This window comes from Girardinichthys multiradiatus, chromosome 19 (genome assembly GCF_021462225.1).
Source record: "Girardinichthys multiradiatus isolate DD_20200921_A chromosome 19, DD_fGirMul_XY1, whole genome shotgun sequence".
Classification (NCBI taxonomy): domain Eukaryota; kingdom Metazoa; phylum Chordata; class Actinopteri; order Cyprinodontiformes; family Goodeidae; genus Girardinichthys; species Girardinichthys multiradiatus.
Genome location: NC_061811.1, coordinates 3,066,766 through 3,088,380, shown reverse-complemented (window position 1 = coordinate 3,088,380; position 21,615 = coordinate 3,066,766). Strand labels below are relative to the sequence as shown.

Sequence of the window (21,615 nt, the reverse complement as noted above, 5' to 3'; positions counted from 1 at the left end):
GGGCAGCTAGAGAGACAGAACTGGGATGAGGCTGCAGGTCCAGATGGTGACAGCCTGCATGGTTTACAAAGTTTCTCTACAGTTTGAAGTTTTTAAAACCATCTATTAACAACAAAACACATACAGCTGTAGATTTACAGTAGCTTGTCCGTTGGATCGGACCACACAGCCTAACCTTTGTTCTCCACCTGCATCAACAACCCATGACCCTGTTGGCGAATCACCACTATTCCTTCCTTGGACCAGTTTTGAGCTGACGTTTTGAAGATGATCTGATAGCCATCTATTAATCCCAATTTGACCTTTGTTAAGCTCACTCAAATCCTCTAATTTCCCTTTTGTTCATGTATTACCTTTGAGGAAGGCGCAGTTGGTTGCACTTGCCTTGCAGAAAGAAGGTCCTGGGTTCGACTCCGGGCCGGGTGTTTTCTGCATGGAATTTGAATGTTCTCTCCGGATACTTCGGCTGCCTCCCACAGTCCAAAAACATAACTGTTAGGTTAAATGGTTTCTCTGCATTGCCCTTAGGTGTGACTGAGTATGTGCACGGTTGTTTGTCCTGTGTGTTGCCCTGCAATGGACTGGTGACCTGTCCAGGGTGTACCCCGCCTCCCGCCCATAGACTGCTGGAGATAGGCACCACCTCCCCCGTGACCCACTATGGGAGAAGCGGTATAGAAAATAAAAGACTGACTTTGGAGGACATAATTCAGCCCAGATTTGGCTGAAAAAACAATTTAAAAGCACCAAAAAAGCCACATTTCATTAAAACTGTTATACAAAAATAAAACACTTGAAAAGATGATTTATTTTGTTCATGTTACAGTTTAATGGAAAATACACAAACTGAGGTGTATGGCTGATAGAAAACCAGTAAACACAGATGCAAACATGCTTGTGAGTATAAAATCAACAGCATAACATTCATCAACATGATAAAGGTTGACGTGTAAAATCTTGATAGAAATAAAAGGCAGATTGAAAAAAGTGTAAAAATTTGTGTACAATTGACGCTGCTGACAATCTTGGTAAGCCGGAGTTGTTTGTATGCTCCTGTTATTTTACATTTAGACATTACAAAAACACATTTGTTTTACTGTGGATGAGCAGAAACTAAGAGTGAAAGCCAAACATTCTTTTCAAGAAACAGAAACATTATAACAGCTGTAACTCTAGGTTTTTCCAGCTAGCTGCTATGGTCATGTTTTATTAACCATGCATTGTGTATAGTTTGTTTTATTATTGTTTTTTAACAGATCTTAATTTTTTTTTTTTCTGTCAGGCTACATATGCAAAGCCACATACAATGTAGGAATAATTGTACATGTCCTCTAGGTAGCTACTAGCATTTATTGATTCAGCCAAACCTAAACCTTCCAAACTGCAGTCATTAAGGCTGAAGTCCTTCCACAGCAGCTTGACTGGCTATAAACAGCCACCACAGTATGAGATGACAAAATGATCAATAATGTCTCTGGAGATGAATGACGGGAATCCACCTCTCTGGCTGTCGAGCCCACGGTGTGAAAGAAAAATAAGATTCAGCGTGAACAGACACGAGCCTCGAGGATTGAAAGTGACAGCTCTGATACACATCACAGGTAGCCCATTTTACAGCAACATATGTAATGAGGTAATCGAACAACAGGCTCTGTATTTTTATTTTGCTTCATTTTTGGCAGCAGGTTTTCTTCCCATTGCTATGGCACGATGACTGAATTTGATGGGAACGGTTCCAGTCGAAGCATAGGAAACAGAAAAGGCACGTTTCTTGACATCTCAAAGGACTGTGCACTCTCCCCGTGACTCAGTCTAAGTTTTACTCTGTCTCATTCTACAGTCTATGTCTGCAGTTGAAGTGTTCATGCATTTAACTTCTAATCATTCGCTCTGTCCTTGGCCTGTGTTGATGTGAACCCGTTCAGCTTGGTGCGCTCTGCTGTGTACTGTGACAAGTTTGTCAGACTGATGTTTTCCTCCTTCGTTTCTCTGCTTTCTTCATCTGGCTCTCCGTCATCTTCCCCTGTTCTCTCCTCCCCTTGCATGGGCGTGTTGATGCTCACGCTGGTACGTTGGGAATCTTCGGGGATATTCCTGCACAGATCGCGGTTCTTATTGCGCCTGGCCAGCTTGGTGAGTGACCCAAAGCGTAGGTTGAAGAGGTTCTCCTCCGAGGAAGATGCTGTCTGTGGCGTTTGCTCGCTCCCTTGTTGGTCATAAGACTCACAGGCCCCCTTCAGCCTCAGGTTGTTCAGTTTGGTGTCGATGCTCTCTTGGGAAGAAGTCTTAAAACGACCTGCATCCAGGCTGGCGAACAAGGCCCGTTTTTCTGGCGAAAGCATGTCGAGCGAGTGAGCCCGTTGCTCCAGGCCCAGCTGACGGCGCTCCATGCTGCGGATGGTGGCGGCCCGCTGGAGCTTGTCATGGATCTCGACGCTCAGGCGTCGTCGTGTTTCACGGAACTCTGCTCTTACGTTTGCTTTCCACTCAGCTGCGTGAGCTTTGAACTCCCCGACCTGAAACAGCAATAACAAAAGGATGAGAAAACGGCAGGTGTTTTACATACAAACAGTTGCATCTGAACAACTCAGAATATCATCAGAAAATGTATTTATTTCTTTCATTCAATTCAAAAAGTGAAAATGATATAGTTACTACACACACTGATAAATTTCAATTATTTATTTAACTTTTTACAGCCTATTTTGCCTGTGCTTCTCCAAATGTTGTTCCAGCATTTCCAGTGGCTCTTAATGACTGACTAATTAAGTTTAAAAGAAGCAACAGTTAAAAAGAAAAAACATTAACTGAATGTAAAACTGAGCAAATACTCAAACTTTGGTCACATTTAACAGATTGACTTGAGTTAACAGCTAATATTTTATATCTGGCATTTTACAACACACAAGTAATAAAAATAATCTCCCTGATCTATAGTAAATATATATTTATGAGCTTTTTCAAAACAATAAATAATGGCCTGGCTTCTTCTAGGCTTGTTCACTGATAAAATACAGACCACCAATAACTCAGCTGGTCAAGTTATACAAACCTGTTCAAACATTAGTTCACAGCTGTTTCAGTTGGAAAAAATGTCAATAAAGTTAGTATCTGACTAAAAGCTTCTAACTTAAGTAAACATCTCTTTAAACGGTTCCTTCAGATGCTACAATTCACATGCTTACTCCAGTTTAAAAGGGCAACAGAACCAGGATAATAACAGTATTTATAATCATAACTGAAGGAAAATGTTAGAAAGTCTGAGGAGACAAAGGTTCTAAAGAAGCCTTTTCGATGAAAGGTCCAGTTGCCTTCAACCTAAGCACTGAACTGCATTTCAAAGTTGCAATGCTCATGCTAGAGATAATCACAAGTAATTTTTTTCATGACCTAGTCAAGTCTCAAGTCCTTCAACAAAGTTTATAATCAGGCCTCAAGTCCCTTACGATTAAAATAAAAATGTTTGCATCAAATTCACAATATCTAGTCCACCTCTAACACTGCATCACTGTAGGTTAGGAAGGCAAACCTGTACTGTTTGTCCAATATTATTACATGAACTTTTGATAATTATCTCTTAACTTTTGATAAGTATCTTTTAATTATCATTTAACATTTATTTACTGTCCAAAAATCTGCCAAAGGTTGTATTATATTATTTTAAAAGTTGATCAAATGTAATATTTACCCTATTAGAAATATAAACAGACATTTATGCTCAAAGAACAATACCACAAAAAGATCAAAACCTGTTAATGCCCCTCCTTGAACCACCACCCCCTCCTTGAACCGCCACCTTAACGTGGTGGAGGGGTTTGAATGCTCGAATGATCCTAGAGGCTATGTTGTCTGGGGCTTAAATGCCCCTGGTAGGGTCTCCCATGGCAAACAGGCTCTAGGTGACGGGTCAGACAAAGAGCGGTTCAAGAACACCTCACGACGACTACAAAATTGAGGCACGTGAAGTCGCCCGGTACGGCGTAGCCGGGGACCCACCCTGGAGCAAGGCCTGGGGTCGGGACTCGTCGGAGAGCGCCTGGTGGCTGGGTTGCTCCTCGCGGGACCCGGCCGGGCCAAGCCCGAACGAGAGACGCGAGACCATCCCCCAGTGGGCCCACCACCTGCAGGGGGAACCGTGAGGGACCGGTGCAAAGAGGATTGGGCGGTGGACGAAGGTGGAGACCTCAGCGGCCTGATCCCCGGATGCTTAGGCTGGCTCTAGGGACGTGGAATGTCACCTCGCTGGGGGGTAAGGAGCCTGAGCTTGTGCGGGAGGTCGAGAGATATAGACTAGAAATAGTCGGGCTCGCCTCCATGCACAGCGTGGGCTCTGGAACCCATCTCCTCGAGAGGGGTTGGACTCTCTTCTACTCTGGAGTGGCCCACGGGGAGAGGCGGCGGGCTGGGGTGGCTTTGCTTGTAGCCCCCCAGCTCAGCCGTCTCGTGTTGGGGTTTATCGCAGTGGATGAGAGGGTCGCATCCCTGCGCCTTCGGGTTGGGGAGAAGTCTCTGACTATCATTTCAGCCTACGGGCCGAGTGGTAGTGCGGAGTACCCGGCCTTCTTGGTGTCCCTGTCGGGGGTGCTGGATAGTGCCCCTCCTGGGGACTCCATTATTCTGCTGGGGGACTTTAACGCCCACGTGGGAAACGACAGTGACACCTGGAGAGGCGTGATTGGGAGGAGTGGCCTCCCCGATCTGAATCCGAGCGGTGTTTTGTTATTGGACTTCTGTGCTAGTCACGGATTGTCCATAATGAACACCATGTTCAAACACAAGGGTGTCCATCAGTGCACTTGGCACCAGGACACCCTAGGCAGGAGGTCAATGATTGACGTTGTTGTATCATCAGACCTTCGGCCGCAAGTTTTGGACACTGGGGTGAAGAGAGGGGCTGAGCTATCCACTGATCACCACCTGGTGGTGAGTTGGATCCGCTGGGGGAGGAGAAAGCCGGACAGACTTGGCAGGCCCAAGCGCATAGTGAGGGTCTGCTGGGAACGTCTTGCAGACCCCTTGGCCAGGGATATATTCAACTCTCACCTCCGGGAGAGCTTTGTCCAGATTCCGAGGGATGTTGGAGACATAGAGTCCGAGTGGACCATGTTCTCCGCATCTATTGTCGATGCTGCTGCCCGTAGCTGCGGCCGTAAGGTCTGCGGTGCCTGTCGCGGCGGCAATCCCTGAACCCGGTGGTGGACACCGGCAGTAAGGGACGCTGTCAAGCTGAAGAAGGAGTCCTATCGGCTGTGGTTGGCTTGTGGGACTCCTGAGGCGGCTGACGGGTACCGTGTGGCCAAGAGTTCCGCGGCCCGGGCTGTGGCAGAGGCAAAAACACGGACATGAGAGGAGTTCGGTGAGGCCATGGAGAAGGACTATCGGTTGGCCACGAAGCGATTCTGGCAAAACGTCCGGCGCCTCAGGAGGGGGAAGCAGTGCTTCGCCAACACTGTTTACAGTGGGGGTGGGAAGCTGCTGACCTCGACTGGGGACATTATCGGGCGATGGAAGAGGTACTTCGAGGATCTCCTCAATCCTGCCAAAACGCATTCCCTGGTGGAAACAGAGGCTGGGGACTCGGGGTTGGACTCTTTCATCACCCGGGCTGAAGTCACCGAGGTGGTTAAAAAGCTCCGCGGTGGCAAGGCTTCGGGGTTGGATGAGATGCGCCCTGTGTACATCAAGTCTTTGGATGTTTTGGGGCTGTCATGGTTGACACGCCTCTTCAACATTGCGTGGCGGATGGGGACAATGCCTTTGAATTGGCAGACTGTGGCGGTGGTCCCCCTACATAAGAAGGGTGACCGGAGGGTGTGTTCCAACTACAGGGGGATCACACTCCTCAGCCTCCCTGGTAAGGCCTATGCCAGGGTATTGGAGAGGAGAGTCCGGCCGATAGTCGAACCCCGGCTTCAGGAGGAGCAGTGTGGTTTTCGTCCCGGCCGTGGAACACTGGACCAGCTCTATACCCTCTACAGGGTACTCGAGGGTTCATGGGAGTTTGCCCAACCGGTCCACATGTGTTTTGTGGACCTGGAGAAAGCATTCGACTGTGTCCCTCATGATGCCCTGTGGGGGGTGCTCCAGGAGTATGGAATCGGGGGCCCTTTATTAGGGGCCATTCGGTCTCTGTACAAGCGGAGCAGGGGTTTGGTCCGCATTGCTGGCACTAAGTCGGATCTGTTCCCGGTGCATGTTGGACTCCGGCAGGGCTGCCCTTTGTCACCGGTCCTGTTCATAACTTTTATGGACAGGATTTCTAGGCGCAGCCAAGGGCCGGAGGGGCTCTGGTTTGGGGACCAGAGGATTTCGTCTCTTCTTTTTGCAGATGATGTGGTCCTGCTGGCCCCTCGCCAAGACCTACAGCATGCACTGGGGCAGTTCGCAGCCGAGTGTGAAGCGGCTGGGATGAAGATCAGTTCCTCCAAGTCCGAGGCCATGGTTCTCGACCGGAAAAGGGTGGCTTGTCCTCTTCAGGTTGGAGGGGAGTTCCTGCCTCAAGTGAAGGAGTTTATGTATCTCGGGGTCTTGTTCATTAGTGAGGGAAGAATGGAGCGGGAGATCGACAGACGGATCGGTGCGGCTGCCACAGTAATGGGGGCGCTGTGCCGGTCCGTTGTGGTGAAGAGAGAGCTGAGCCGAAAAGCGAAGCTCTCGATTTACCGGTCGGTCTATGTTCCTACCCTCACCTATGGCCATGAGCTTTGGGTCATGACCGAAAGAACGAGATCCCGGATACAAGCAGCTGAAATGAGCTTCCTCCTTAGGGTGGCCGGGCATTCCCTTAGAGATAGGGTGAGGAGCTCGGCCATCTGGGAGAGTCTCGGAGTAGAGCTGCTGCTCCTCCACATCGAGAGGAGCCAGTTGAGGTGGCTCGGGCATCTATACCGGATGCCTCCTGGACGCCTTCCTCGGGAGGTGTTCCAGGCACGTCCCACCGGGAGGAGGCCCAGGGGACGGCCCAGGACACGCTGGAGGGACTATGTCTCCCGGCTGGCCTGGGAACGTCTTGGGCTCCCCCCGGAGGAGCTGGAGGAGGTGTCTGGGGAGAGGGACGTCTGGGCGTCTCTGCTGAGTCTGCTGCCCCGTGACCCCGTCCCGGATAAAGCGAAATATGACGAGTACGAGTTAATGTTAAATTTGGAGTTCTTTGTCTTTATATTAACTATATTAACAGCTGTTTATCCCTGTCTTCATATTGTCCACTCCTTTATTAAATATTGCACTAAATATGGTTTGGATGGTTTCTTTCTCCTTACTCTGAGCTGGAGAAGTTTTAGTAACATTGGGAAACTATTTTCTAAATCCATAATTAATAAAGATGCTCAAATTTGAGGTATAAATTACAACATAATGAACAACACAAAGAGCAGGAAGTGAATAAATGAGTGTTAACCTTATGAATCAACAGAACAGGAGGTACTTTTATTTTGATATTTCCAGCAGGAAGTCTCCTTGTAATGTAGCAGCTAGCTTAGCAGCGAGAAAAGGTCATAGGTCATTTACATTTATTTTGTTTCCTCAAAGATCCAAAGTCATTTAATACAGCGTTCAGTTGGAGAGACAACTATGTGGTCGTTATTATCAAGCTACAGCTAACATGAACACTACCATCCTATAATAACTCACCAACATCACTGGCTAATAATCAAGCTCATCCTTTTACAGTAAAACATGCAGCAGCTGCAGTCTGGAGCTCATATACCTGCTTCCTTTTACTCTTCATTACAAGAGATTAAAAACTGGTTCTTAGACTCGAGTCTCAGACCACAAGTCCAAGTCAAGTCTCAAGTTTTTCATTTTTACGACTTAAGTGCAACTGGAGTTGGAGTTTCAAACTTGAGTCACCATCTCTGGCTCATGCCAAGTAATGTTTTAAACATTTCTAAACAAAAATCCATAGTTTCCTAGCTAAGCTGATGATCTAATCATACATGCTACATGATGAAATACAAACAGAAAAACAATGAAAATAGTAGAACATGGAGAAATTGATGAAAGCACACCTCTTCTTTGGTTTTTTTAGAAAGCACTCTCAGCCACTCTCCGATCATGCTGAGAACAGCAGCAAAGTATGCCAACCCTACAAGGATCCAGAACCACACCAGAGGCTTGTACCAGTTCATATAGTCGATGGTCCGATTTCCACCTAGAGGGGAAGCAAAATCAGAAGAAATGAATCCTCTTAACTATGCAGATAGTTATTAGACAGCTCTGGTTGTGTAGGACTACCTGCCACGTAGTCTCCGATTCCCACTGTGGTCAGGGTGATTACTACGAAGTAGATGGCTTCCAAGGTGGTCCAACCCTCGATGTATTTGAAGACGACAGCAGGGATGGTGACGAAGACGATGCAGCCGGCCAGGATGAACAGGATGACCGCCATCACTCTTATCTTTGTCTGACTGATCTGTTTGTGTTTCTGCTGAACAAACCAAGAAAGACACACTATTAGAAATTCTAAAACAAGTGAATTAGTAGATTATTAAAAGGTGGAAATATAAGCAATAGAGGACAGATACTACTGCTGAGGACAGATACTACTGCTGAGTGAATGTATATGATCATCCTTAGACAATGAAAGAGACAATGCAATACTGTAAAAACTGCTTTTAGAATTATATTTTAACACCAGAGATCATTAAATAGTTGTTTTATGCTCATATAGCATTAGAACCTAAAAAAACGTACTGACAATGAAGAAAATAGATAAAAGTATGTTACTCACCCTGAATATCTTTTCAACTCGCAATATGCTTTTTACAAACATGGTCCCCAGCTGGTCCCCGATCCCCGCCAACAAAAAGCCAAAGAGAGGGATGCCAAATATGGCATAAAGAATGCAAAAGATCTTCCCGCCTTCCGTGCTGGGAGCTATGTTTCCATAACCTGTGGAGAAATTGTTGATGTGATGAAAAGCAGAGCAGAGGGAAGAACATTTCAGAACTATTTAAGACACAGAAAAGATACAAAGAAGGGCAAGGTAGGTATGGTGAGCAAAACGAGAAGGAAAATTCAATCAAGCCTCACTTATGCAACATAATCAATGGATGTCCTTATGTAATACCTCTTAGTGGATGGAAAAGCTCCAACAGAGAATGTAATTAGGTTCCTCTTAAAGGAAAATGCATTAATAATGACTTTACTGTAACATAGAGTGATACAGTTAGGTGCAATGATGAAGACAGTGATGTAGGAGACAGCATGCTGAATATTTTTGCTTGATTTCTTCGTCTTTAACCTAAAGAAACCTGGTGATAACATTACGCTAAAATGTAACAGCCATATTTCACAGAACCTGTCTATAAAATGGGCTTGTCACCTAGAGTCGCTGTTAACTGAGCCTTTCAAAGCTTTGATTCAGCAGCAACTGAGAGAATTATTAAGATGTCAGGACAGAAACCATTCCATGGTATCTGTAAGTTGTGCTTACAGCCAGACATCGCTGTCCTGCCGGAAAGTCAACCTCCATCTCGGTCTCAAGTCTTCTGCAGCCTCTAACAGGTTTTCTTTCAGGATTGTCCTGGATTTTGCTCCATCCGTCTTCCCATAATCTCTGACTGCGTCCCTATCTTTCCTGAGGTATAGTTTCCACGGAATGATGCTGCCACCACAGTGTGCAATATCAGTCTTGTTCTAGACTGCATTTTGCATGTAGCCCAAAATATTCACTTTTGGTCTAATCTGGTCAGAGCGCCTTCTTCCACGTGTTTCCTGTGCCTTGTGGCAAACTAGAAACAGGACTTCATATGTCTTCCTTTCAACAATGGTTTACGTTCTGCCATAAAGCTAGTTTTCCTATTAAGAGATTCTTCCAGAGAGAGAGAGAGAAAGAGATTTTCCCTCCATTTCAGAACAATGCAATACTTTGTGTTGATCTATCACATGAAATAAAATAAAAAAACATGTAAAGTGGAATAAAGTAAGACTGTGTATAATTATTGTTTTCAAATAAATATGTATCAGTTCTTGAGGTTCTAATGTTTATGTAGGTGTTTTAAATGGTCTCCATGTTTTCGTTGTAAAAGCAGCAGAAGCTGTTCCAGGAAGGCTGGCTCGTGCTGAGAAAACAACATGTTTATGTCAGCAGTTTCTCAAAGCAATTATGAGAATGCTGAGCTTTACAGGCCGTTAGGTCCCACAGCGATGAGGACTTCCATAACTAAGCATCGTCGTGAGGCAATAAAGCAAATAGTTAAACCCACCTGGGAACAGTAATAAGACACAAGATAGCTGAGATTTTAGTACATCTATTCAAGCTTGGCAAATAAAACTGGGAATCTAAATGGGCTAAATTAGAACTTTAGATTGACAGGTGATCTTCCATGATTAGAATTCATTGTTCGGCCACATCCAGAAGGGGTTCCATTAGATCAACATCTGGTGACTACAGGGGTTGGACAATGAAACTGAAACACCTGTCATTTTAGTGTGGGAGGTTTCATGGCTAAATTGGACCAGCCTGGTAGCCAGTCTTCATTGATTGCACATTGCACCAGTAAGAGCAGAGTGTGAAGGTTCAATTAGCAGGGTAAGAGCACAGTTTTGCTCAAAATATTGAAATGCACACAACATTATGGATGACATACCAGAGTTCAAAAGAGGACAAATTGTTGGTGCACGTCTTGCTGGCGCATCTGTGACCAAGACAGCAAGTCTTTGTGATGTATCAAGAGCCACGGTATCCAGGGTAATGTCAGCATACCACCAAGAAGGACGGACCACATCCAACAGGATTAACTGTGGACACAAGAGGAAGCTGTCTGAAAGGGATGTTCTGGTGCTAACCCGGATTGTATCCAAAAACCATAAAACCACGGCTGCTCAAATCATGGCAGAATTAAATGTGCACCTCAACTCTCCTGTTTCCACCAGAACTGTCCGTCGGGAGCTCCACAGGGTCAATATACACGGCCGGGCTGCTATAGCCAAACCTTTGGTCACTCATGCCAATGCCAAACGTCAGTTTCAATGGGCTGCGGACAATGTGAAACATGTATTGTTCTCTGATGAGTCCACCTTTACTGTTTTCCCCACATCCGGGAGAGTTACGGTGTGGAGAAGCCCCAAAGAAGCGTACCACCCAGACTGTTGCATGCCCAGAGGGAAGCATGGGGGTGGATCAGTGATGGTATGGGCTGCCATATCATGGCATTCCCTTGGCCCAATACTTGTGCTAGATGGGCGCGTCACTGCCAAGGACTACCGAACCATTCTTGAGGACCATGTGCATCCAATGGTTCAAACATTGTATCCTGAAGGCGGTGCTGTCTATCAGGATGACAATGCACCAATACACACAGCAAGACTGGTGAAAGATTGGTTTGATGAACATGAAAGTGAAGTTGAACATCTCCCATGGCCTGCACAGTCACCAGATCTAAATATTATTGAGCCACTTTGGGGTGTTTTGGAGGAGCGAGTCAGGAAACGTTTTCCTCCACCAGTATCATGTAGTGACCTGGCCACTATCCTGCAAGAAGAATGGCTTAAAATCCCTCTGACCACTGTGCAGGACTTGTATATGTCATTCCCAAGATGAATTGATGCTGTATTGGCCGCAAAAGGAGACCCTACACCATACTAATAAATTATTGTGGTCTAAAACCAGGTGTTTCAGTTTTATTGTCCAACCCCTGTATATAAGCCATAGGAGCTCACTGAACTCATTGTCATGTTCAAGATGATTTGATCTTTGTGACATGGTGCACTATCCTGCTGGAAGTATGTGGCTATAAAAAGGATGGGGATGATCAGCAACAATACTCCAGCAGGCTGCGGTGGTTACATGATGTTAAGTTGGTACTAAAGAGCCCAAAGTGTATCAAGAAAATACCAGCGCCAGAACCACTGATTCAAGGCAGGATGGATCCATGCCTTTGTGTGGTTTACATCCAATTTAAAACATGAATGGGGAATAAAACGCCTTCATCCATGCTGCTCCCTTTGCCTGGAACAACCTGCAAAAAGACTTCAAATTTCATGACATGGTCTCATCGGAAGCTTTCAAGAAAATGCAGGATGACTTTGAGTCAAACAAATCTGTTTGCCTTTGAGATTATTTTCGTATATCTGACAATCTGAATATATGTGTTGAAATGTCTGTCTGTAAAGGTTTGAATTTTGTGCTGCTGTCTTGGCTGGGACACTTCTGCAAAAGAGATCTCAATGAGGCTTATCCTGGTTAATTAAAGCTCAAATTAAAATAACAAAAAGAAAAACCTGACCCGGCCATCTGAATGTTGCAGATGAAATTGACACTGAAGAGACCAGGCAACGTTTTTCTTGTCTGTTTTGGTCCAGTTCTGGTGAGTCGGTGTGAATTATAGACTCAGTTTCCTGTTCTTAGCTGACAGGAGTGGTACCTGGTGAGGTCTTCTGCTGCTGTAGCTCATCTCCTTCACTGTTCTAGGTGTTGTGTGTTCAGAGATGGCGTTTTGCGGGCCTTGGTTGTAACAAGTTACTTGAGCTGCTGTTGCTTTTAACCAGCCTGCCTATTTTTTTATTGAGTTGTCTAGCCCAATATAAAGGTAATTTATGGTAAAGAAAGCTAGACAGACATGTCCCCAAATTCCACCGTTTTTACTCCATAAGAAGGTGTTTTAATATAAAAATATGCTCTGCAAAATAATTTGTGCTATTTGAAATTAAATTTTGAACTTAACTGACTCAGTAAAGGATGATGCCTATTGGTTAAAAATGCTACCTAAAAATCCAGAATATCAATAAATATAACTAATTCAAGCGTGGTTTTATTGACTACACAACAGACTGAGCTTGCATTAAACATTAAACAGGACAACATTTATGTTTCTTACCAATGGTAGTGATGACAGTTCCAGCGAAGAAAAAGGCACTGCCCATATCCCAGTAACTGGAGTTGCATGTTTCTCCAATAGGTCTCACTCCTGCACTCACAGCATCTATAGCATGCTACAGAAAACAAGGAATAAACAGAAATGAGACTGATCAGAACACAAAAAGTGAAAACTGAGTCAGCTGAAGATGTACAGCTCAGCAATCATAAAGAGGAGTCATGAAACAGTTGAGAGCACCGGGTCTCCACTCAGGACCATGATCTCCTGCTACCCACACTCCTGACACATTTAGTGGAACCACCTACTCTTAATGTTTTTATTACACTTGCTTCCCGAAAGACACACTAAATCTCCTCCTATAATGTTTCACCAGTTTGGAGCAACCAGAGAAGTGGATCTTTGACTGTTATTACTTGCACATTCTCTTCATATGGTCCAGAGTCCTGGTTCCTCTCTGATGCTCTCTTCTCTTCAGCTCAGCCAAGAGGTTTTAGGCCTGGGAGCTGAGATGACAATGAAAGAAGCCTAAGTTTAGTTTCCTAGAAGGGGTGACTAGATTTTTAAGTTAAATCTGTCTTGGTATTCACAAAGAGGTCATATCAAAATGCACTGGGATAGAAACAGACCCACGGCATCACAGATCCTCCACCATACTTAACTGTGAGCATCATGTGGTTTCCCACATATTCATCTGTTGCTCTACAACAAATCCACCTGGAGAGTTAGCTCAATCTGGCCAAAGCAAACAGCTATACTCATCTGGTGTTTAATAAACCCCCATATTTGGTCTTTTTCCTGATTTATCTCCTCAACAATTAGTTAGCATGTAGACAGCCTCTAAAGGTTGTTTCGGTGACCCCAAGACTCAGGAAGCTTTGGAGATGTTCCTTTACCTCTGCTACCAACTATAAGTGGAGGCAAGATAAATATGAGTCCTTGTCCTGCCTTGTTTGTCAAAGTTCTTCTTGTTTTTAAACTATTTTTCTGACTGTTGTTTCTAGACCTGACAGGGGCTGCTACTACGTCTTAAAATTTAAAAAAATGCTTTGAAAATGAATAAAAACTTAATAGTTCTGATTAGGGCTGAAGCTGATTAAAACATTTCAGCTTTATAGTGGAAAAACATACATTAATTTTATGGCAGGGTTTCTGGTGGAACCCTGGAGGGTTAAAAACAGTAAAGTTTGGATTTTAAAAATGCATGAATTAATATTAATTAGAGGTATTGCTAGGGCTATTTTTTTGGACCACCCGAATATGTACCTAAATGAGATATAAAAAATTTTTCAGTGTGAGAATGTGATGCTGAAATACAAGATGCATTTATTTCCAGACTTTCTACACATTTTCTACCAGGGTTTTCAGCAAATGGAAATTGTGTTATACATCCAGTGATTTAGATTCCTAAATCACTGGATGTATAAAAAAGGAACATAAATAAGACAGTAGATGAGTTACAAGAATCCGTTTTTACAGAGACATTGGACTTAACCAAACTGTTAATGCATAAATTAACACAACAGCTTAGTTAAAATGTGAGTAAAACAGCGAGGGGAATATGTTAGACTTACAGGTCTCACAGCAAAAACAAGACCTGGCTATATGACCACCAGAAGCTGCCTTTTTAGCATTACATGTTTCACAATGAAAAACATGTTTCACCAGAAAAAGACAGGACTGATCAAACTGCACGTCCCAGCATTCACAGTAGTGCCAGAGATTCCGCTGACTTCATATACATAGAGGAGCCGGTGCACAGACAGAAACCTGACTTTTAACCCCGATAGCCTGTCGTGTGCAGGAGTGCTTGTTCACACATGAATGTCTTAAACTTGCTGTTTGATTGAAAGACTTTGAACCTTTGAAGAAGCTGTAAAGGAAAGATTGAAGAAGGTCTTCTGTGTATCCGGTGATCATTACGGCTGAAAATTCGGACTCACTGCTTGTGATCCCAGCCTTGTAAAATCTGAGCACAGATCCTCCAAGAAGAGTCTGTTGTTAGTTGGCTCCACGAGCCAACCAGCTGCTGACTGAGCCCAAACCGCTTTGTGCCACACAGCCAACCCGGCATTTGGACCTCTATGTTCTGAGTCCAGAGTTGTCTCACAATAAGAGGCTTTTGTCTGGGCAGAGAAGTTATTTTAAGATTCAGATCGCTTCATTGTGTCTATCTGATGTGTTTTAAACTGTTGCATGCAGGCCACCAAGCCAACGCTGTTTCATTTGAACAGTACCTGCCAGACTGAGAGCGGAGAGTTGATTCCTGATAATCGGGTTGTTAGACTTGTTAGTTCTGACAAAAAATACTGTAACTTTATTAATAATGTCTTATTAATTAATTAATTAATTACTATAATTAATTAATTAATTACTATAATTATTCGTTGCTGATAATCAAACCAATTATTGTCCCATAACACATGAAAATATTCAAGAAAGATTGTTTTAACAGATCTTGTTTTTAAATAATTTAAATGTTAGTTGCGTTGGTTAAAATGACAGGAAGACTGTAGAAAAAATATAGTCCCAGTGATCCTCTCAGCCTTGCTGGAGCATTGTGGCATTGTTGTAGCATCTTCATTCAGGGCAACCCCCAATCTGTTCACTCAAGCTTTCAGTAAGCTGCAAGCCCATATAATAAAATATGCATCTACTCTTTTGACACATATGCAAGCAGTAAAAGCATAGCACAACCTGCAAATATACTGCTGCACGTGATTACTCACCATCTTTCATTTGATTGCCTCAACTTCATCAGCAAAGCGCAACCAGCAACATACATTTAGCATTTGAAAATAATCCCTTTCAATAATGCTTTAGGTTTCATTTAACATAAATGACTTATGGAGGAAATATCCTATCAAATAAACCACAAATACCCTAATTTTAGAGTCAACGGGTAGAAATACATAGCTGCTCAATGAATATTTTATAAGGAGTTCTATTTTTGCCCAGAACTTTCTAAGCTACACCCTCAGAAAAAAATGTACTAGGTTGTCAAAAAAAATTGTATTTCAATATAAACAACAGTGAAAGAATTAGCCCTTATAATTTAAAATTCTCCTCCTCGCATATAATCTTATCTGTCTGACAGATTCCAGTTTGTTCATGTAAATGATAAATCATCTTTAAATTCCAGGGTTAATTGTGGAGTACCACAGGGTTCAGTACTTGGGCCAATTCTCTTTACTATATATATGCTTCCAATAGATCAAATTATCAGGCAGCATAGGATACATTTTCACTGTTACGCTGATGATACTCAGCTTTACTTATCCATGAATCCTGATGAACCCAACCAGTTAGATAGACTACAAGAATGTCTTGAAGACATAAAAACTTGGATGACTTTCAATTTTATGCTTCTAAATTCAGACAAGACAGAAGTTGTTCTTTAAAAAAGAAACTGCTTAGTCAATCACTAAACCTGGATGGCATTAAATTGACCTCTGATAATAAACTAAAAAACCTTGGTGTTATTTTTGACCAGGACATGTCATTTAAATCCCATATTAAACAGGTTTCTAGGATTTCCTTCTTTCACCTCCGGAACATTGCCAATATTAGAAATATCCTGTCCAGGAGTGGCGCTGAAAAACTAGTCCATGCATTTGTTACTTCAAGGCTGGACTATTGTAATTCTTTACTATCAGGATGTCCACAAAATGCAGTTAAAAGCCTTCAGCTGATTCAAAATGCTGCAGCAAGAGTTCTGATGAAAATTAAAAAGAGAGATCATATTTCTCCTATTTTAGCTTCCCTTCATTGGCTCCCTGTTAAATCCAGAATATAATTTAAAATTCTCCTCCTCACATATAAAGCCCTTAATGATCTAGCTCCATCATACATCAGAGATCTGATTGGTCCATATGTTCCTAACAGAGCACTTTGTTCTCAGACTGCAGGTTTACTGGTGGTTCCTAGAGTCTCTATAAGTAGAATGGGAGGCAGATCCTTTAGTTGTCAGGCTCCTCTCCTGTGGAACCAGCTCCCAGTTTTAGTCCGTGAGGCAGACACCCTGTCTACTTTTAAGGCTAGGCTTAAAACTTTCCTTTTTGATAAAGCTTATAGTTAGAGTGGCTTAGTTTATCCTGAGCTATCTCTGTAGTTATGCTGCTATAGGCTTAGGCTGCTGGAGGACATAAAGACCACTTTCACCCTCTTCGCTGCATTCTCACACTACTCTCTAATTCTGCATTATTTGCTGTTATTTCAGTTTTTAACTTTATGTTATCTCTCTTTTCTCTTCCTAGAAGCTACACCTGGCCTGACTCTGTGTCTACCTGTGACACCTTTCTGGAGAGGGAAATCGTCCGAGCTTCTGCTGGCAACAACTTAATGCTCATCTTCTACCGATGATCCACATGGCCCTGTCTTTCAGTGTTTAATCCTTTCTCTCTCCTAGACATGGCGATTGACTGAGCTTCTACTGTGAATAACTCTATGTGCTCTCTTTCAGACTCTAACCTTGAAAACTGTCTCAGAGTTTATCTGTTCTTTCTTTCTAGGTGACACAACTAAAGGAGCTACATCCATTAACATTTACTTTTCCTTCCCATAGAAAGTACTCCTGGATCAGTGCTTCTTTGTTCTCTTTGTGTCTCTGCTCTGTTCTCTCAAACCTACAGTCGGTTGTGGCAGATGGCCGCTCACACTGAGCCTGGTTCTGGTTCTGGTGGAGGTTTCTTCCTGTTAAAAGGGAGTTTTTCCTCTCCACTGTCGCTATATGCATGCTCAGTATGAGGGATTGCTGCAAAGTCAACGCCAGTGACTGTCCACTGTCTCTACATGCTCATCCAGGAGGAGTGAATGCTGCAAGTCACTGACTGGATGCAATCTGCTGGGTTTCCTTAGATAGAAAAACTTTTTATCCAATTTGAATAAATAACTGAATCTGACTGCACTGTTCAATTGTTAGAATTAATTGGAATGTATGAACCTGACTGTTGTGAAGTGCCTTGAGACAACATGTGTTGTGAATTGGCGCTATATAAATAAACTGAATCGAATTGAATTGAATTGAAAAAATTATAATTTGCTATTTTAAGATAGTCATTTGCATCAAAGTCAATACAAACTAAGTCATTTTCATCTTTCAGCAACAGGATGTTCCTCTTCTTTGCAGCCGTTTATCTGAACAACACCACCTTACACTTCCATTACACTATTGAGTATTTGTATGGCTTAGACAGACACGATGCAATAGAAAATAATGCTCTGGCATCACTACTGACACTGAATTGAAATGAGTGGTTCAAAAGCAACACAAGGCTTCCTTTTGTACCTGAAAAATTCAGGTTTGAAATGACCAAAACAGAAATGACCCCCCACCCCACACACATACACACCACTTTTTCCTTGGACTAGATCCTTGTTTTTAGAAAAGAAACTTGTTATCCTGATCCAAGGATATTAGCACTTCATGCAAGTGTTATTCTTGACTTGCCTACTGCTCATTGGTATTGCACTAATCATCATCTGTTGTTAAATTTGTGCTGCAAGATGTGTTGCTTTATGAGATCTTTGAGACTACTTAATACAGGTTCTACTATAAGGCTTTTTAGCTCTACAGACCTGGATGTAGCTGTTAAAACGTAACCAAAATAAATGTAGTTAATCACAGTTAACCCATTGTGAGTTAACCGTGATGATGGGACCATTTATTTTTCATCCAGGGCCAGGATGGTGTGGACATCATTTTCCTTTAATTTATGAGATCATCATTTGAGAACTGTGTTTTGCATTTGCTCAAGTTATCTTTATCTGATATGAAAATGAACTTTGTGAATTTAGATTTTTTGTTGGAATTAGTAAGACAAATTATGTTTTTGTTTTTCCCATCATGTTTGGTCTGCTTTGATTTCTCTACAGGATCTCTGCACAGACTTTATTTCAGAAATGCTGTCACCACCAACTGGCCCCTGGCTAATGTGTTTTTACACACTCCACTGCAGGATCATTAGAGAGCAAATAGTCACTGCAGATTTTCGTCCTCTCAGCATGGCTTTTTTCCCCTCAGCAGGTGACAGCAGTGATCCGGGGCAGCATGGTGCCTCCCGCTCTCCTTCCCCCTGCTGTATTCTAATACGGTGCCAAAAACTCTGCTTTGCAAGACCTTTAACATCAGTATTACCTGAAGACTGGCCCACACCACCTTGAAATCTGTGATTCTTACATACTGCCACACACAAGAACTAAGTTCAACAACGATAACAGGTGGTTTTACTTTTAAAGATACATTTCTGAACAGACTTTGCAGAGATGTAAGGGCTAAATTCCTCATTAGTAGCATTTTGTGCAGCCTATCCATAGAAATAAAAATAAACCCATCCTGTTACTTTCCTTTGGTGTTACATAAATTATGACATGGTAGAGTGTTCTGATGTATTTTTACTTCAGGTAACCCTGCAAATGCATAAGTTTATTTACAGGTTAGTGACTCATCAATTCTTGAAGCTTAACTGCTGCCACAGACATAATGCCACAGTGTGAGTCATCAAACCAGCACCCGGCAAGCCAATTAGTGCTGCAGTCTTTGTGGCACACAGGGGGTGAGTGGGCATAACAGATACCGAAGCAGACGTGAGGAAGTCAACAGATATGCACAGACGCATTAAGTCGGAACATGCTGTGCGGTGCTGAGCTGCCTCTCTGATATATTGTCAGACACATGCCTTCCAAGGTTGCCATTTTCCTGTCAACCTTTGCACCAAAACAATTTGACAACAGTGTGTCACTGCTGTGCCCTCCCAGCTGAGCAACTTGAGCACGAATAGGCTGATAGCGAAAGCTGTGTGAGGACCAGACAGATTTTTTGATGATGTACGTGTGAAGCAGCATGTCCTGGAGACATTTTCTTGAAACAGCAGACACACAAAAAACAAGTTATTCTGTTACTGTAAGAGCTGCTAATGCCTTGATGTTTATTAGGAACATTGACCCAGGAAGTTGTTTATTAAGGAAAACAAAACATCACTTTATTCAGTAAAGATGGCATTATTATATCTGTGCAGTAATCATAAAGTATGCCCCAGTCAACTTTACCATAGCTTTGAAAATTTCATGCAGAAAGAGGCACAATATTTTCTCTTAAGGCAAGCACCGAGTGACTGCTGTGCGTGTGTGTGCTCCTGTTTTTGCAGCTGAGTGAGGACCATTTTTCATACTTCACCATCAAAATGACGATCATTTGTTGTAAAGTGAGTCCTCACTTGCTATTTTGCTAGGGGTTATGTTTAAGACTAAGGTGTAGATTAAGTTAAAGTTAGGGTTAGGTATGTACTAGTAATGGTTAGGTTTAGGGCTAGGGTCAGGGTTAGGGTGAGGCCATAGAGAGGGTTGAAAAGGAATGGAAATCAATGGAAGTCAATGCACGGTCCTCACAACATATAGTTCAAAAGTGTGTGTGTGTGTGTGTGTGTGTGTGTGTGTGTGTGAGCGGGCAGCAGAGACAAAGTTTACCAAAACACATTGAAGTTTGCGATTTTACTGTGGCAAAAGTTGAACAGATGTGAATATTTTTGCAAGACTGGAAACTCATTGCTAATTTTTTGTGTGATCAAGGTTTGCTTTGTGTCAGGTAAGAACCATGCTATTAAAAAAGATAAATTAATTCAAAATATGTTTCATTCAATCACATTTTCAACAATATGAATCTCTTTCTTTTGCTGTGTTATATACAAATAAAGATAAGTTCAGATTTTCTGAAATGCCATCTTCTGATCATTTGTGCAGAAGATGATATTGGTTGTGATTTCTTTCTGCCCCGGGCACTTCAGCCTTGTGCGCCAAGAGGTTTGTGACTGCAGACCCGTTCAATGAACAATTCATTCCCTCTGGACCCCCAGCCCACCATGCTAAGGTTTTAATTTCCATGTTTGTTCTTAGGAAGAACTTCCATTAATTAAAAAAAACAAAAAACAAACTCATTATGGACCATTAGTGGCTGAAAGGTTGAGTACAACAAAGAGAATTTGCTGCACAAAAAGGATAATTCCTTAAGAAAGTATGTACAGGTGCTTCTCAAAATATTAGGATATTGTGATAAAGTTCATTATTTTCCATAATGTAATGATGAAAATTTAACATTCATATATTTTAGATTCATTGCACACTAACTGAAATATTTCAGGTCTTTTATTGTCTTAATACGGATGATTTTGGCATACAGCTCATGAAAACCCAAAATTCCTATCTCACAAAATTAGCATATTTCATCCGACCAATAAAAGAAAAGTGTTTTTAATACAAAAAACGTCAACCTTCAAATAATCATGTACAGTTATGCACTCAATACTTGGTCGGAAATCCTTTGGCAGAAATGACTGCTTCAATGCAGCGTGGCATGGAGGCAATCAGCCTGTGGCACTGCTGAGGTCTTATGGAGGCCCAGGATGCTTCGATAGCGGCCTTTAGCTCATCCAGAGTGTTGGGTCTTGAGTCTCTCAACGTTCTCTTCACAATATCCCACAGATTCTCTATGGGGTTCAGGTCAGGAGAGTTGGCAGGCCAATTGAGCACAGTGATACCATGGTCAGTAAACCATTTACCAGTGGTTTTGGCACTGTGAGCAGGTGCCAGGTCGTGCTGAAAAATGAAATCTTCATCTCCATAAAGCTTTTCAGCAGATGGAAGCATGAAGTGCTCCAAAATCTCCTGATAGCTAGCTGCATTGACCCTGCCCTTGATAAAACACAGTGGACCAACGCCAGCAGCTGACACGGCACCCCAGACCATCACTGACTGTGGGTACTTGACACTGGACTTCTGGCATTTTGGCATTTCCTTCTCCCCAGTC

At 42.8% G+C, this 21,615-nt stretch overlaps 1 protein-coding gene across 1 annotated transcript in view; it reads right to left on the bottom strand.

The window, feature by feature from the left end:
* Positions 1–802: 802 nt before the first annotated feature.
* Positions 803–21,615, bottom strand: part of LOC124884938 (potassium channel subfamily K member 10-like) — a 40,492-nt gene continuing 19,679 nt past the window's right edge. The window contains exons 3-7 of the mRNA XM_047393001.1: positions 12,819–12,933; positions 8,729–8,889; positions 8,233–8,425; positions 8,007–8,149; positions 803–2,516 (exon numbers count right to left, since the gene is read on the bottom strand). Of these exons, the coding sequence (XP_047248957.1) occupies positions 1,878–2,516; positions 8,007–8,149; positions 8,233–8,425; positions 8,729–8,889; positions 12,819–12,933 (1,251 nt within the window). The 3' untranslated portion in view covers positions 803–1,877. The remainder of the gene's footprint in view (positions 2,517–8,006; positions 8,150–8,232; positions 8,426–8,728; positions 8,890–12,818; positions 12,934–21,615) is intronic.